This window comes from Grampus griseus, assembly GCF_964374135.1.
Source record: "Grampus griseus genome assembly, chromosome: 13".
Taxonomy (NCBI): Eukaryota; Metazoa; Chordata; class Mammalia; order Artiodactyla; family Delphinidae; genus Grampus; species Grampus griseus.
The window spans coordinates 20,400,017-20,416,068 of record NC_139007.1 but is presented as its reverse complement, the minus strand read 5'-3'; the positions used below and the strand labels follow the sequence as shown (position 1 = coordinate 20,416,068).

At 36.2% G+C, this 16,052-nt stretch overlaps 1 protein-coding gene across 2 annotated transcripts in view; it reads right to left on the bottom strand.

Moving 5' to 3' along the window:
* ZNF292 (zinc finger protein 292) overlaps positions 1-16,052 on the bottom strand; it is an 87,685-nt gene that overhangs the window by 10,781 nt on the left and 60,852 nt on the right. For both annotated transcript variants that reach the window (XM_082668617.1, XM_082668616.1), the window contains 3 exons: positions 14,585-14,787; positions 8,004-8,140; positions 5,607-5,748 (listed from right to left, as the gene is read on the bottom strand). In XM_082668617.1, the coding sequence (XP_082524743.1) occupies positions 5,607-5,748; positions 8,004-8,140; positions 14,585-14,787 (482 nt within the window). The remainder of the gene's footprint in view (positions 1-5,606; positions 5,749-8,003; positions 8,141-14,584; positions 14,788-16,052) is intronic.

Genomic DNA, 16,052 nt, shown 5'->3' with positions numbered 1-16,052 from the left:
CTGATTGAAAATTAAGTTTATAGGTAATATTCAGATCATAAACTGGTTATGTAACAACTGTTTTTTTTAAGAGTTGAGTTTGAATTCACAATTTCCCATAAGTACAATGTGATTAAACAAGTAATTAGCCCATAAAAACCTACTTAATAGTATCAGTTAATAAAAGTACTGATAGCACCAGCTTGAATTTATGAGTCACAGGAGCAGAAACCTAAGTGAGATCCATTCAGAGAAGGAATAGAGACTCATCCCCCTCTCTAGCACTGGCACACAGCAGGCAATCTTCTGAAAAATGCAAGGTTTTATCTTTGGTGTCTCCCTTTTCTATTCCTTTCCTCTGGCTGCCCAGTATCCTTGACCCAAAGCTACCCAAGGCTTACATGCTGATATTCCTTCCCCATTAACATCCCATTCAGCCCTTCCCTATCCACCCACAGCATCATGGCTTACCCTGCTTTAAAATTCTTAAATGGTTATTACCCATGTCTTTCAGAATTAAATATAAACTGCTTAGCATGGAATGAATACAAAAGGGCCCTCACAGTCTGACCTATGCCTCATCTGGTCTAGCCTCATGTTTTATCTTTTCCCTATCCAAACAGCCTACACTCCAGGCAATGTGAACTGTAGTTCCCCAACTACGCCATTCTCTCATGTCTTGATACAACTTGTGATATTGTAATATACTGCTAAGAAATATATATTTTGGTCTTCCCCCCCCCCAGTTCCCACATGGCTCCTAAAACCTTTGTAATTTCCTAAGTAATAACAGCTATTGGGGCATCTTTTGTTCCCAGCTTTTGAAATAGGTGAAATGAGTGTTTTTTGGTTATTTATAATAAGGCTTTTTCGATCACACTGGAGTTTATTAATGAGATGATTTCTGAAAGCCCCTAGATAACCACAGGCTGGGGGCTGTCAGGGGAACCAACCTGTGATCAGAGGGTTGAAACTTTCAGTCCCCCTCCCCTCCCTCCAAGGAGGAGAGAGAGGATGGAGGCTGAATCTATTACCAATGGCCAAAGAAGCCTCCATAAAAGCCCATAAAGAAGTCGGTGCAGAGGCTACCCTGGTGGCGCAGTGGTTGAGAGTCCGCCTGCCGATGCAGGGGATGCGGGTTCGTGCCCCGGTCCGGGAAGATCCCACATGCCGCGGAGCAGCTGGGCCCGTGAGCCATGGCTGCTGAGCCTGCGCGTCTGGAGCCTGTGCTCCGCAACAGGAAAGGCCACAACAGTGACAGGCCCGCGTACCGCAAAAAACAAAACAACAAAACAAAAACAAACAAACAAAAAAGAACTCGGTTCAGGGAGCTTCTGGGTTTGTGAACAAGTAGAGGTGGGGGAGAGTAGCTCACTCTCTCCCCCATACCTTGCCCTGTACATCTCTACCATCTGGCTTTTCCTGAGTTGAATCCTTTCAAAATACACCAGTAATCTAGCTGGTAAACTGTCTTCCTGAGTTCTTGTGAGCCACTCTAGTAAATTAATGAAATCTGACCAGAAAGTTGTGGAAACCTCTGATTTATAGCCAGTTGGTCAGAAGCACAGGTGACACCCTGGATTCAAGACTGGTAGCCGATGTTGGGGGAGGAGGGCAGTCTTATAAGACTGAGCCCTTAACCTACGGATTCTATGCTATCTCTAGGTGAACAGTGTCAGAATTGAGTTAAATTGTACGACACCCAGCTGGGGTCTGGAGAATCAGAGGATTACCTGGTATGGAAAAAATCTCCACACACTTGGTCATCAGGAAGTATTCAGTGAGTAGTGAATAGAGGAGAAAACAGTATTTTCTTTACACTACCTTTCATTCTTTTTCTGTTACTAGGAACACTCTCCCTCTCCAGCTTTGTTTGGCCATCACTATCTGAGAGTCTAAACAGACCAGTGGGTTAGAGGGCCCTCTTCTTTTATTCAATCAGCACCTACTTTACACCAGGCACTATGCTCAGCAATGTGCTCTCCCTCTCAGGAGTCTTGATATCCCTCTATATTTGAAAGACCCATATTACACTGCAACTGTTAGTGTGTCTCCATCAACAGATATGAGATCCTTAAGGGCAGGGCTATATTTTTCAACACTCGGACTTCAGGGGTCTAGGAAAAAGCATAAATAAAATGATGAACCAAGCTATCTGCTCCATTTCCTTTGCAAATCTCAAATAGAGTTTAAGAAGGAAACAATTATTTTAGGTAATATGTGAGCAGCTGGGCAATAATTTTCAACAACTCCTGGAGTTTTGGGGAGAAAAGGGGGGGCACCAGTTAACCCAAATCATCAACCTTGAGGCTAAATTTCATCATGTAAAAAAATGAGGAGTTACACTAGAACGCAGTCACTACAACATAACTTTAAGGTCTCTTTCATAGTCCTAAAACAATAATCATCTATGATTCTACTTTTAAGATAAAACCTCTGTTTGGTCAGATTTCAGAAAATAAAAACAAAGGGAGACATTTTATGCAATGGGAAGCAAGATTTTGGGGCAGAGCAATTACCACACTGCACATTATCCTGCTCCCCTGGACAACTTTCCCAAGCTATTCACACTTTAAGTGCTTTTTTATGTGCTTTACTTCTGAGCCCAAAGTCTCTCTAGAAAAGCACTACTCAACAGAACTGTCTGCAGTGATGGACATGTTCTTTATCTGTGCTGTTCAGTATGGTAGCCACTAGTCACATGGAGCTACTGAGCACCTACAATGTGGCTACTGTAACTGAAGAACGGAATTTTATATTTTACTTAGATTAACTAGCCATAAGTGTCTGATGGCTACCATAATGGACAGTGTAGCTCTTGTCCAAGATTTTTCCTCCCTCTCCAACAAGGTGTCCTTGTGAGCAGGATGTAAGGTTGAGGGAGGAGAGTCCCTGTTACCTAATCTCCTCAATTCCACGGATTGAGAAATGAAATCCAAAGTGGTTAAGGTTACCAGGTGGTCAACAAGTCAAGATTTATACCCAGTTTGTCTGGCTTCTAGTTTCAAGTTCCATCTACTTTGCCATGCTGCTCTTTAAGTTAGATATAAAGTAGTGGCACAACCTATATTTTAAAATTACATAGAAACTTATTGTTAAGTTTATTTTTTAACTGCAGCGCTACGACATATAAAATGAAAAAGTAGGATGAGGTAAGGTTGATAAAAACTGGAAAGCAGAAGGACTCAGTCCTGTTCTTTACTCCTGAAAATGAAGAGAAATTATTTCAGGAGAAGAATAGTGAAGATACATATAAGATTTACTGACCAGCTATAGATCTTAAAAGATATTTTTTTAAAAAGAATAAGAATGTCTTTTGGTTTCTACTTTCAAAACCAAAATTATACATTAATTAAAAATACTTCTTATCATATTACATCCCGGTTTTCAAGGATTCCTAAGACCTGTCTGGCAAACCATTCCATGCAGTGCTAGCAACTTTGGAAAGCGACTTCCGTGTACATTTAAAGGGGAAACCAAATGCATCCTACAAGGGTTACTATAAGAAAAATTAATTTTGTAAAAGTTGGATTCTGATTTTTGCTAATAGATAAATGGAAACACTTACGCAATCTCTGCTCATCACTTCCCTTTTGAATTGTGTCTAATCTACTGTTTAATCCAACTATTAAGTGTTTTCATTTCTACGACTATGTTTTTGTATTTCTAAAAGTTCTTTTGACTCTTTTTAAAATCTGCTTGGTCATTTTTATAGGACCTCTCATACTTCAATCCCTTATTTTATATCTTTAAATATATGTATTTTATAATTTATCCGATAACTGTATTATTTAAAGTATTAGGCAAATAATTCTATCATTCTTTCTGTCTACTGAAATTCATTCATGTCAGACTGTTTCATATGTTTAATAGAGCTTGATGGTTAACTTATTTATGTCTTTAAATATATGTAATTTATCGTTTTTATCCTTGTATGTTTAACGCTATTGTTAGTTCTCTCTGCTAAAATTCCCTCATGGCAGACTGTTCTCTGTTTTGTAAATCTTGATGGTGAACCCATCTTAAGAAGGGTTTTATCTAAGAATCCTGTACTGAAGGTATGTCCCTCCAAAGCAGTTCTTCATTTGCTTCTGCCAGGGATCCCAGGCATTACCAGCCCAGGACTCCATCCTTACCTTCTTAAATACTACTTATGTAAGGGAGCAAAATCTGTCACCACCAAATGTGTCTCTTTGACCTGAGGATTATGTTAGGCTGATTACTTTTAAGAAACAGAAGACTAAGGAAGTTCTTCCTGTTACCCGCCACCCCTACTTGTTACTGCCTAAAAGAATTTAGACAGAGGGCCTGTTCTGGAATAGAGCTGTCACCAGAGATCTCTGCAAAGAATATGGGCTAGGGGTGGTGGGGAGAAACTCTGCAGGGCCTGGAGATCGGAGTCCACCGTGTCTGATAGTCTCTGCATGGCCCGGCACACCATTGGTTTACCAAACACTGCTTTTCCATCTTCATGTGAATTGCCTTCCTCCCCTCTGAAGCCCTAAACCACTACACCCAACATCCTCTTGTCTTTAGCTGAAGATGGTATTTAAGGTGAGAGTTTCGGCCATTTTGACGAGTTACTCAGTTTTCCTGGGTCTCTCCCATGTATACATGTTATTAAACTTCTGCCTGATCTTCTCTTGTTAATCTGTCCTCTGTCAGTTTAATTCTTAGACCAGCCAACATAACTAAGAAGAAAAGAGAGAGGAAAAGGTCTTCCTCCCTGACACTCACCTGGTGTGGGGATTCCTGGTTATACGGCAGGGTAAATGTGGACCCCAAATCGTGTGAGGGCAGACCTATGGTTACAATTTATTAGGGAAAACATTTCCCTCCTCTGACCCACAGTCCAGTCGGACATGCACATGGTTCCCTATCATCACCTGTGTTACACAGTATAATATTTTTCTAGTCCACTTTTCAATGAAATCATAGTATTTCAAAAGTTGGTGGAGGGAAGGAGGGGAACACAGAATTCAGTTCTAAATCCCCAACTTGAAAGGGCCCAAGCTCCCATCTCTTGTCTTATCCCTGTGTGGATATAAAAACTCAAACCCCTTAGTAACATACCCCAATCCTCACCAGGGTAGGAGAACCCTAGCATCAGCTCAAATTTCTACTCCAGTTTTTAGGTTTCTCTTCTTTTTGAGCCTAGGGATTTCCCCAATATTCTTGCAATCTCAGCTGCTATACATTAAGAACAATGTTTGTTTTATTTTATCAAGTATTTTTGGGTCTTTTGTAGAAGAAGGATTTTTAGATACCGTAATCTGCCAGACTGCTAGCAAAGGAAGCTATCTCTGTATTTCTCTTTACACTTTCTAAATTTCTATAGAGCCAATTATCAAAATAGTATAACACCTAGCAGTAAAAATTGTGGAATGATAAAATGCAAGTATTATGTATATTGCTTTTCTCCAGGCTAAGAGCAAGCCCCTGGCTCTCATTTGCATTTTTAAGTTTCTCTGTATCAAGTATCATCAAGGACTAATAAGAAAATCAATGTTCAAAGCACTAAATGAAATAAACAAAAATCACTGGAAGAGGTGCCAAAATAATAAAGTCTTTTATTAAAGGTAATTTATATATTTGAAATTAAGATAAGATACCTTGATCGTTCTTACCTCTGAATTAATAACTTTAATCAGGAAGAAAATGTGATATACCGTCTTGGTTAACAAAGAAAGTTGACGACATCTTTCTAGGTACACTTGTATAGATGGTTCTACTCTTTGCTGTAATTTACTCCAAAAGAGAGTGAGTTCCCTTAAAAAAAAAAAAAGTAAAAAAGTAAGCTGGAGCTATCACGTAAAATCATGAACATGTCAGGCTCGTAATTACATGTGAAATTAAAACTGGTTACAGATTCCAATTCTATATGTGGAATGAGGTTTAAAAGAAAAAAATCTCAATTTCTAAAGACTTATTATAAATAAAAATCAAGATATGACTTATTTTACTGATTAAGATTTCTGAATCTCAGAGAAGCACTCACTACCTTTTACTAGGAAAGCATCTGACATTTAAACAAGTTATACAAATGGTAACTTTGGGCCACATCTGAACTTTAAAGTAATAAAGTGCAAAATGTGTGTGTATATATAAAAAGCTTCAATGGCATAATGATTTTTAAAAAGCATTTAATTTTTATCTTCTAACTTAAATTTAAATTATTAGATAATGTTAAGAATCAAGGATGACACAGAACCCAGAAGAAAATAACTAATCTGTGCCACAGCAGCGAAAAAATAAAAGAAACTTCAAAAAATAAACTTTGAAATTTATTTCAAATGCAATTACACTGTATTTTCTTAGAAAGTAATCCTACTGAACTGATGAATTTTCCTCCCTTTTACCTATTGTCCTATTTCTCTTCTGTCCTCCATAGTTAACTTCCACAAAAATCTTCTTCCTGGCTTCAACTTCCCCTCTCAAGTATTCTCCTCCATACAGGCCTTTCCTATTAGTTCCTCAGATTCCACTCCTAGCAACTGTGCCCTTTTCACCATCCACCTGAATAACTTGCTCATTTACTGGATTTTAACCTTCATATTGAGGACTTCAAAAATCTGTCTCTCCAGTCTTGACCACTTTCACCTTTCTAGTTCTTTATAAGACCTCTCCACTTTGATCTCTTTTGAAACCTGAAACTCAATACATGAAAAAGATGATTAACATTCTTTCCAGTTCACCCTTCTTCTAATTTAATGCATCATTATCACTGATCCTATCTATCAGCCTCTGCTTTTTACTATCCTCAAGACTGTTATCTTCAACATTTCTCTCACCCCACCCCACATCCACAGGAACACGTCATAACTTCCCAGCTGGACTATTTACTGGCTTTCTAGTTGATTTTCCTATCTCAGCTCAATTCCCTGTATGGCCACTTCCTACCCCCAACTCGCCCTCATTGTTCAGGCTCCAATCCATTCTCAACTGTTAGTCTTAAACAGTGTTTCTTGAACATAAACTTCTATTTTGCCCCCTTCTACTAAGGGCTTTTAATAGACTGCTTTTGCTTTTCATATAAAACCCAGACTTTGATGCCTTTTGTAAACCAATATAACACATTAATTTCTTAGTCATCATTAATATTTGTTATATAGAAAACCTACTTGTCCTCAATAAATACATGTTATTTATTCTCCCTTCAGAATCCTTCTACCAGCCTTTTATATCAATCTTCTCTGTATTGCATATACAATTTTTCCTTCATAACTGAGCTCAACTGTTCAGAAAACCTTTACAATTATAAACTTTAGTCTTTTTCATTATACAACCATTTATTTAGCTTGCCTGTTCTATATTCACTTATATGACGTGTGTCACTTGGTAAATATCCTTAAATATCAGAACGTTGTAAACTAAATTTTCTTTTGTTTTTCCACAATACCAACACAACACTGAAGACTAATAATGCTGTCGACTGACCAGATAAATTGTCAGTTTTAGCTAACACTAACTTAAGACAGTTGATCTTAAGTTTTTTGAGTTAACTGAAGTCATCATCTCTGTTAGCTGTATCCTCCCAAAGGATTATATATAACAGGTTTGCCCACTAGGAAATGTACCATGAAGTTAGTGAAGTAGAATGATACCTCACAGAAATGAACTATATTTCTATACATAAATGACTAGCAGCTAGTTATGTAGTAAAAAAGTCTGCAATATGCAGAGCAAAAACATACACATTAAATCAGAGGTTGATTACATATCTGAAAAAATTTTTATTGTGGCATTAGACATAAGCCCTTCTTTCATCTTCCAACATTTAAAAATTAATCATAATTGATCATTGCTGGTATACTAAGGAGTTGTGTGGTCCTTAATATAAAGTTTTTAAAGTTATAATATGAACTACTTGATAATCAGTTTGCACAGCATATAATATCTGAAAATAAGCTTTTTGTCTTTGTAACACTAAAAAGATTTTAAAAAATATGTTCTTAAGCTATCTGCACAACCTATCCTGTAATCTTATTGAACAAACTTCTCCTTTCAAAATAAAATCAACTCACCAAGCACAGTACATATCTCCTTGTTGAAGCTGACGTGATAAAAATGCAGTACATAAGACAAGAGCATTTTTTTCATCACCCTCAGATTCTAAGTTACAGATCATTTCTAGGGCATCTTTGCAATCAACTTCTGAAATCTACAGGGAAAGGATATAGAAATATGCCATAAAATGGTTTTATGTTAGAATATACAGTAATATACTTTATAATTTTTATTAGATATTTACAGATCATTTTCATCAGTAAAACCTCATTAACTCATACACTATCAATTCACAGTTTGTCATGACTAGCCTGCTGTTTAAAGAAATAATCTTTCTTCAAGTCAGAGAACCAATGATTTTCAAGACCTTTATAAGCATTCATTTACATGTAAATAACTAATGCTAATTATAAGCAACCTCTACCCATTAAATCAGGTCTATAATACTGAAAAAGAAAAGCTGCTACTTGTATTTCTTCCCCTTTATCCAGTAATTTAAAAAGCATTAGAATCAGCAAAAAGAAATGTCTACTGGATATAGACTAGAAAAACAAAGTGTCTATTTATTGGAGGGAAACAAGTATAGTATGAAACATTTTATGTAGCTATACCACTTTTAAATGAAGCTCACCTCAGTTTTCTATAAATCTCCATTATTTTTCTTTTCACATAAATTCATTCCATCTCAAAGCTTGTCAACAGTCATGCATGCATAAGTATAACCTAGATGAAGGCAACTTGCTTCATTTAATTATGCACTTACATCTAATGCTTATTTTTTAAAAATTAAAATTTATAACCTCATTACAATGATTTACTACATAAAACAGAATTTACCTATGATCTCTACAAGTATTTGCTGTAAGATAAGGATTTGACAAACAGCATACAGTCACAAATCACTGGTGTTCCACAGAATTAGAAAGATTAATTCCAACATGGTACAACTGACAAATGGCAAAAATAATTGAAGATTAATACAGACCACTAGCACCCATGTACCACAGAGGTAACTATACACCTCCCTGTTGACCTTCTATGTCTCATTACTTTTTGAGTACGGGAAAAGTGTGTGTGTGTATGTGTAAAATGTAACATGTTTAGGATTAAACAAGTGTCTGAATGGGAATGAGGGTAATCTTGAGGTTGATCTTTGGTAATGAGGATAACGATTGCATGGGGATAGATTCAGAGGTTCCATTTTATACATTACACTGAGCTAGAAAACACTAAGATAAGAAAAGACCCAACTCCAAGTCTATGTGTTTAACAACAATGATTTCTTAAAGGAAGTATGAAGTTAGTGTCAGAGTTATGACTGAAACCTAAGTCCTGGAACTCCCTGGCACAGTACTCTTTCCACTACTCCTCTGTCTGCCTCTTTCTTACAAATCTTTATCTCTAAGTGACCCTATGTAAACAAACACAAAAAGGGCTGAACAATATATATTTATATAATTAATATTTTCAAATATCTACAATAAGTTAAATGCATTGTTAGACATTTTATATATGTATGTTATTATTTAATCATAACTTTTCTACTAGGTAGGTATCATTAACATTTTATACATAAGATGTCAATAAACACAGTGAACAGCAGCTACTATTATTATTCATTTATTTGTGCCAGCTTCTTCAGAAATAGCATTGTTAATCAACATGATAGCTTGCCTGGTAAATACTATTTCTTTATAGAGATAAGGCTCAGAGAGGTTAAGTTACTTGCTCAAAGTTACCTGCTTAATTAGCAGAGTCAAGATTTCACCCCAGGTCTCGCTTCAAAGTCTGTGCTCTTTCTAGAATTCTACATGCACAAGCATACTGAGGGTCTTTCTTACTAAATATTGATTCTACATGTTCAGGTTTAACAAAAATTCTTACATCTTGAAAGTCTGATTTATTTTGAATCAAATATTTTTTTGTTGTTCTTCTAAAACCTAAGCCATTCTTATTGAATTTTCATATAATGCAAAATGTGTACATTATATATAAGGAAAGAAATTAATTTTCCCAATGATATTACTTATATTAGCTTATACTTAATAATTAAAAATATAGGGCTTCTCTGGTGGCACAGTGGTTGAGAGTCCGCCTGCCGATGCAGGGGACACGGGTTCGTGCCCCGGTACGGGAGGATCCCACATGCTGCAGAGCGGCTGGGCCCGTGAGCCATGGCCGCTGAGCCTGCGCGTCTGGAGCCTGTGCTCCGCAACGGGAGAGGCCACAACAGTGAGAGGCCCGCATAACGCAAAAAAATAATAATAATAAAAAAAATATATATATATATATTTATATATATTTGTATCTATGTAAGGTAGCCTCTATAAATTTATCCACATATATACAACATACCAACTGAAACATCTGCTATATTCAATAATACAGAAAACCTCACTTTTTATAGGTATACTAAGGAAACAATTTTACTATGTGCTATTTGATAGCCTTCATTCCCGATTTGCCACTAGGTGGCCCACTTGAAAAAAATAGGACACTAAAGAGAAAATGAAACCTAAACTAATAAATGGCTTAATTAAAATTGTGCAAGTGAAATACAGGTCAAATTTAGCCATCAATGAGCAAGAATTATTTTTTATAATCCAAGGCAGCATAAAGTAAGGATTACCAATATAAGAACTATTTATACATTACAGATAGCTATTTTGTATTGCTCTGAAAAATGAGTAAAAATCTAATACCAGAAAATTTAGAAATATGAATAAAAATTTTAAAGCCAATTAAAATGATCTGTTTGTTAAAGATATACTATGCTAAATCCCTTTGTAAAGCATAAAAATCATTTCAAAAATGTGAATGACTTCCATGTTTTAATATAGCTCTTTCTATAAGATATTCAAAAAATATACAACACTTCATCAATATTTTACATACATTTACCAAGTATACTTTTAAAATGTATTAGCTTTAACATATTTTAGGAATAGTCTTTTGCTTATCAAAATGAAATTGCTTTCCATCTAGAAAGGGACTTAAATGGTAAACCTGTCACATTAAAATAATTAGCTACTGTTTGTTTTTGTTTTATACTCTCAGGGTAGCAAAATCTTAGGTTAGGGGCTTCTCTGGTGGCGCCGTGGTTGAGAGTCCGCCTGCTGATGCAGGGGACACGGGTTCGTGCCCTGGTCTGGGAAGATTGCACATGCCGCGGAGCGGCTGGGCCCGTGAGCCATGGCCGCTGAGCCTGTGTGTCCGGAGCCTGTGCTGTGCAACGGGAGAGGCCACAACAGTGAGAGGCCCGCGTACGGCAAAAAAAAAAAAATCTTAGGCTAGATTTAAAAGACGAATAATCTATAGTGTTAGGAAAGGAAAAAACTTCATATACTGTTTATGGGAGTATACACTGGCATAATCTTTTTTTGGATGGTAGTATGGCCCTATTTATTAATTTAAGATGTGTAGGTTCTTTGATCCAGCAATTCCACTTACAGAAATTTACCCTACCAGTATACCCCCAAGAAGAATGAAAGGATGTATGGACAAGGCAACAATTTAAATGTCCCCTAGTTTGGCTAAGATATTATAAATCTATACTATGGAATTATGCAGCCATGAGAAAGAATGAGGTTGATCTATAAGAAATAATATGGAGGGGCTTCCCTGGTGGCACAGTGGTTGAGAGTCCACCTCCCGATGCAGGGGACACGGGTTCGTGCCCCGGTCCGGGAGGATCCCACATGCCGCGGAGCGGCTGGGCCCGTGAGCCATGGCCGCTGAGTCTGCGCATCTGGAGCCTGTGCTCCGCAACGAGAGATGCCACAACAGTGAGAAGCCCGCGTACCGCAAAAAAAAAAAAAAAAAAAAAGAAATGATATGGAAAGATGTCCAAACTAAGAGGAGGAAAAGTGACCAGCAGCCAGGGTATGTTTAAGTATGTTTAAAGTGTGTGTGTGTGTGTGTATGTAAAAGTATCAGAAATATCAAATTTCACACTTAATGATTAGTCAGAGGAGTATTAAATGTGGAAATAATGGTTAGAGAGACACAAGGTAGATTTTACTTTTTTAACACTATGTTTATTTTGACGACAAAACCAATAAATACTGGATATAAAATAAACAACGCTAACTTCATTTTTACACCTACACCAAGAATTCAGGCCAAAATCCCTTCTAGAGAAGCCAGATAAACATTCATCTCAGTCCCATTCCTCTGCTACCTCTATCACACTGAAAGCGTCCTGAGAAATAGTCAATCCCTTGTCTACTGGCTCACTTGGACAAGGATTTCCTCAAAAGGACTATAGATCAGACCATGGCTGACTCTTTCCAATATCTATTCCTGCCTACTCTAAGGAATGGGTAAAGACCTCAAATGTTTACAAGAACCAGACAGGTAAAGTGAATGTTTGAAGCGGGTCATGTAGCATACCTCTTCTGAAGGGGGCAATGTCTGGGCAATTGTTCCAAAGTGATTACCTTTCCTTGGGGCAGAAATAATAACTTACTCCACTTGGAACAATGAAGAACCAGTTTCTATATGTTTGTAATAGAAACATAAAAGAGTAATCAAACAATCTCTAAGCAAAAAGGGATTTTTAACAAGGAATGTGTACACTTACACATATCCCATCCCGTTCTACACTATGTGATCTAGTTTTATTCCTGGGGTGGGAAAGAGACTTGAGCGAACTCTGCTTAAAGAACATGAAATATCTTAATTCCACCTGCTTAACAAGAGAAGGAAAAAATAATTTCGTATGACATCAGAGATACCCAGGGTCTTCAGAGAGAATTTTTCTGAGGCTCTCCCAGAGTAGGCTGGGCTGCTGGTACTTAACTCTGGATAATTAGACCAAAAGGGAATTTAAGTTCAGTATTGCAAGATTTTTTGATTATTCAAGACAGCTAGAAATAGAGATTTTTCCTGGAGATTACAAATTCATAGTCTTCAACTTCAAACAGGACTTTCAAAGTTAACCTAACCACCCTGTCTTTAGATAGATTCCTACTAGAAGTTATGCTTCTTTAGGGTAGGACCTATGCCTTACTTTTAAATTCCCTCAGTGTTTAGACAGCACACATCTCTTACTTAATAAAATCTGCTGAAGGAAGGATGGACGGATGGACAGATTGACTTAAGGGCTGGGACTGAACTGATAATGAAAACTTTAGTGGAGCTGAAAAATATCTAAAATGCAGCATCACAATAACTAATTTATTTAAAGACTAAAAAACAATGTTACACACATTTCAAAGGCTGTTATCCCAAGAAACTTGATACAGCTGCCAATGAACTTGTCTACAAAGTTATCCTGAACTAATAAGAAATTTTCTATCTTCTATTTAGCTCCTGTTATACAGCGATTAAAAAGCCATTACCTGAGACAAAAGAGAAATTATTGAAGAAAATAACAGCTAAGGTCTAAACTAATGATATCTCCCCTAACTAAGCTAGAGCCCTTGGCTCTACTCCACCCGGCCTAGAAATTACCTGGCATCACTCTCCCAGTATCCTCATTATCCTCAACATACACAACAGGCTTATTTCTAATCTCAGTCCAAGGCTATCATCTTCCTCTTTATTTTCTATTCTCAAGAAAAGTCAATCACCATTATAATTACAGCCTCTAACCTCATGTGGGCATTTAGCTTTCTGTCCGAGGTTATCCTTCTTCTGGACTCTGATTACAATCTCTCTCTGACTACTCAGGGGATCATGCATGCTCTGTTAACTGTCTTCTCTGTTGTTTATCTCAGCTTCTCTCTTTGTATATCCTAAAATCTGTCCCACAATCCCTTTGTTCTCCATTCTCTATCGCTCTGGAGTCGAAAGATATGTATATTAGAGATATAAGACACATATACATTAAATGTTCACACAACACTGTCCAATGTATTATAGTTTTATCTATACTCTTTATATACATATTCCCTGCTTTTTGATCAACAACTTTCAATTCTCCTACCCTGTCTCCAACTTCATTTTGGAATTATGAGTCCTCCAATTGCAAAATTCCCATTTGGATCATGATTCTACTTTTTGAATTCTGTAGTATAAAATACACAAATACATGAATACTATGCTTTATGCCAACTAGAAGTAAAAAAACACAAAACAGAATCACCTGTCTTACAAAGAAGAAGTTTTACATTAAATATGCAAATAAAGTATTCACATATATAGACAGATAAAGAGAGAAAGATATATAGGGAGAAAGAGAGAAAGAGAGAGAGAGAAAGTATTCCTAGCAGGAAGTCATATAAATTTTTTAAGTTACTTAAATTAGCCAGTTAGAAAAAAATCTGCAAGTATCTTGAAGTCAGGTAAAACTGAAATTAAGGCCCAAACACTAACTAATATAAACATCCTAACTAAATTAAGCTACCGCCATCTTTCCCATAATTTAGCCAAAGCAGTTAAAAGAGCCAAATTATTTAAAATAGAAGCCAGGTGAAATGTTTACGTATAACTCTGAAAGCTGCTTAGAATCACTATCTAAGAGCACACCCCAGATCTAAGACTGACAACAATGGCTCTTCACTAAGAGAAATGGAAGTCAAAGACATTCTAATCGAATTAAAAATTATTTTCTTCACTTTAAAAAATAATTACTAACAAAAGAAAACATACTCACCTCTTCGATTAACTTTTCATTTGGTGATGATGTACAAAGACAGACAAGGTAAGTTTGCTTAAAACTACCTTTTGTACCAATCTCTGGATGGTCAGAACACAGCTTTGCTAGAGCAGTTGCTTGACTTAACTGATCTGTTTTGATTAGATGTTTAATTCTCATATCCAACAAGATGGGACCCTCAAAAGCTAAAAATTCATTCACTTTAAAAAACAAGACATAATAGATTATTAACATTTGGTAATAGTTCATTTGCAATACAAATACTTACAAGGAATATTTTTTTAAAGCACAGAAACGAAAACTCTTTTTTGTTGTTGTTGCAGTTTCCTATTACTCTCAGGCTATCACAAAATACTCGATCTTATAAGCAGAAGGAGTTATGCTGCTAACTTTTTAGAGCTGCATTAAATATTTTTGCCCCTGAAAGTACCATTTACAATGAGGTGAGTTAAATTCCTGATTATAAAAATAATTTTACATTGAATTCTGAAACTCATTGTTTTTAAAAAAATACTAAATTCTTTTCCCCACAGCCTTTATTCTTGATTACCAGGCGTTACCATTTCTAGAAATTTGCAGTTAGGACATTACACACTTACATGGGAAACCACAAAAGGATGTTTGGATATTCAAGAAGATGAAATTCAGCTAATATTGTGTTCAATACTGTTAATGTATTTTTCATTTTACAAAGGTGAAGTCTACCTTGCCTTAATGAGTGTCGTAGAACAAATTTAAATATCTATGGAAAAATAAATAAGGGGGTGGGGGTAGTCTGCTGAAAGTTCTGTGGGTTTTTAAAATATCAATCAACAAACCTCAACACTTGCTTAAGACCCACTAATGCATAATAAATTTCTGTTCTGTTGAAATTTTAAATTTCCTAGTGCTTGTTTGATCAACTACAAATAAAAATTTAACTTTTTTTTTTTGGTGAAGGAGATTTTAAATTTTAACAAATGCAAATTTAAACTTTTCCCTAAGTTTTCTTTACCAGGATGAAAATCGTGTTTAAAAATTTACTTGGTGATGGCTAGCTGGAAACCTTTGGAAGGCTTTCAGTAATAAAATTTTAAATGCCCTATAAACACTATAAAATACACAATTTCTCACTTGTGAACAGACTGGAAGACATGTCTAGTGAGTAAGTTTGGGGTTAGAAGATGGAAAATAAGAGATGTTTTTCTCTTCTTTAAATATCCTTTCCTACCCTCTAGTACCTTTATTTTTTTAGATCTAACTGTACTCCACTATGAAAATACTCTTCTATAAAATAGTATGATTATGGCTCCTCAGTATTAAAACCATGAGCATGTAAGCAATTTAACATAGGATCACAAATTTCATCCTTTTCTTGAAGTCTAGACCTTTGTATCTGCGACTCTCTATTCTTTACATATTAAACTAAACCAAAAAGTATAAAGACTGAACACAGATAAATAACACTATCTGCATAACCCTCTGG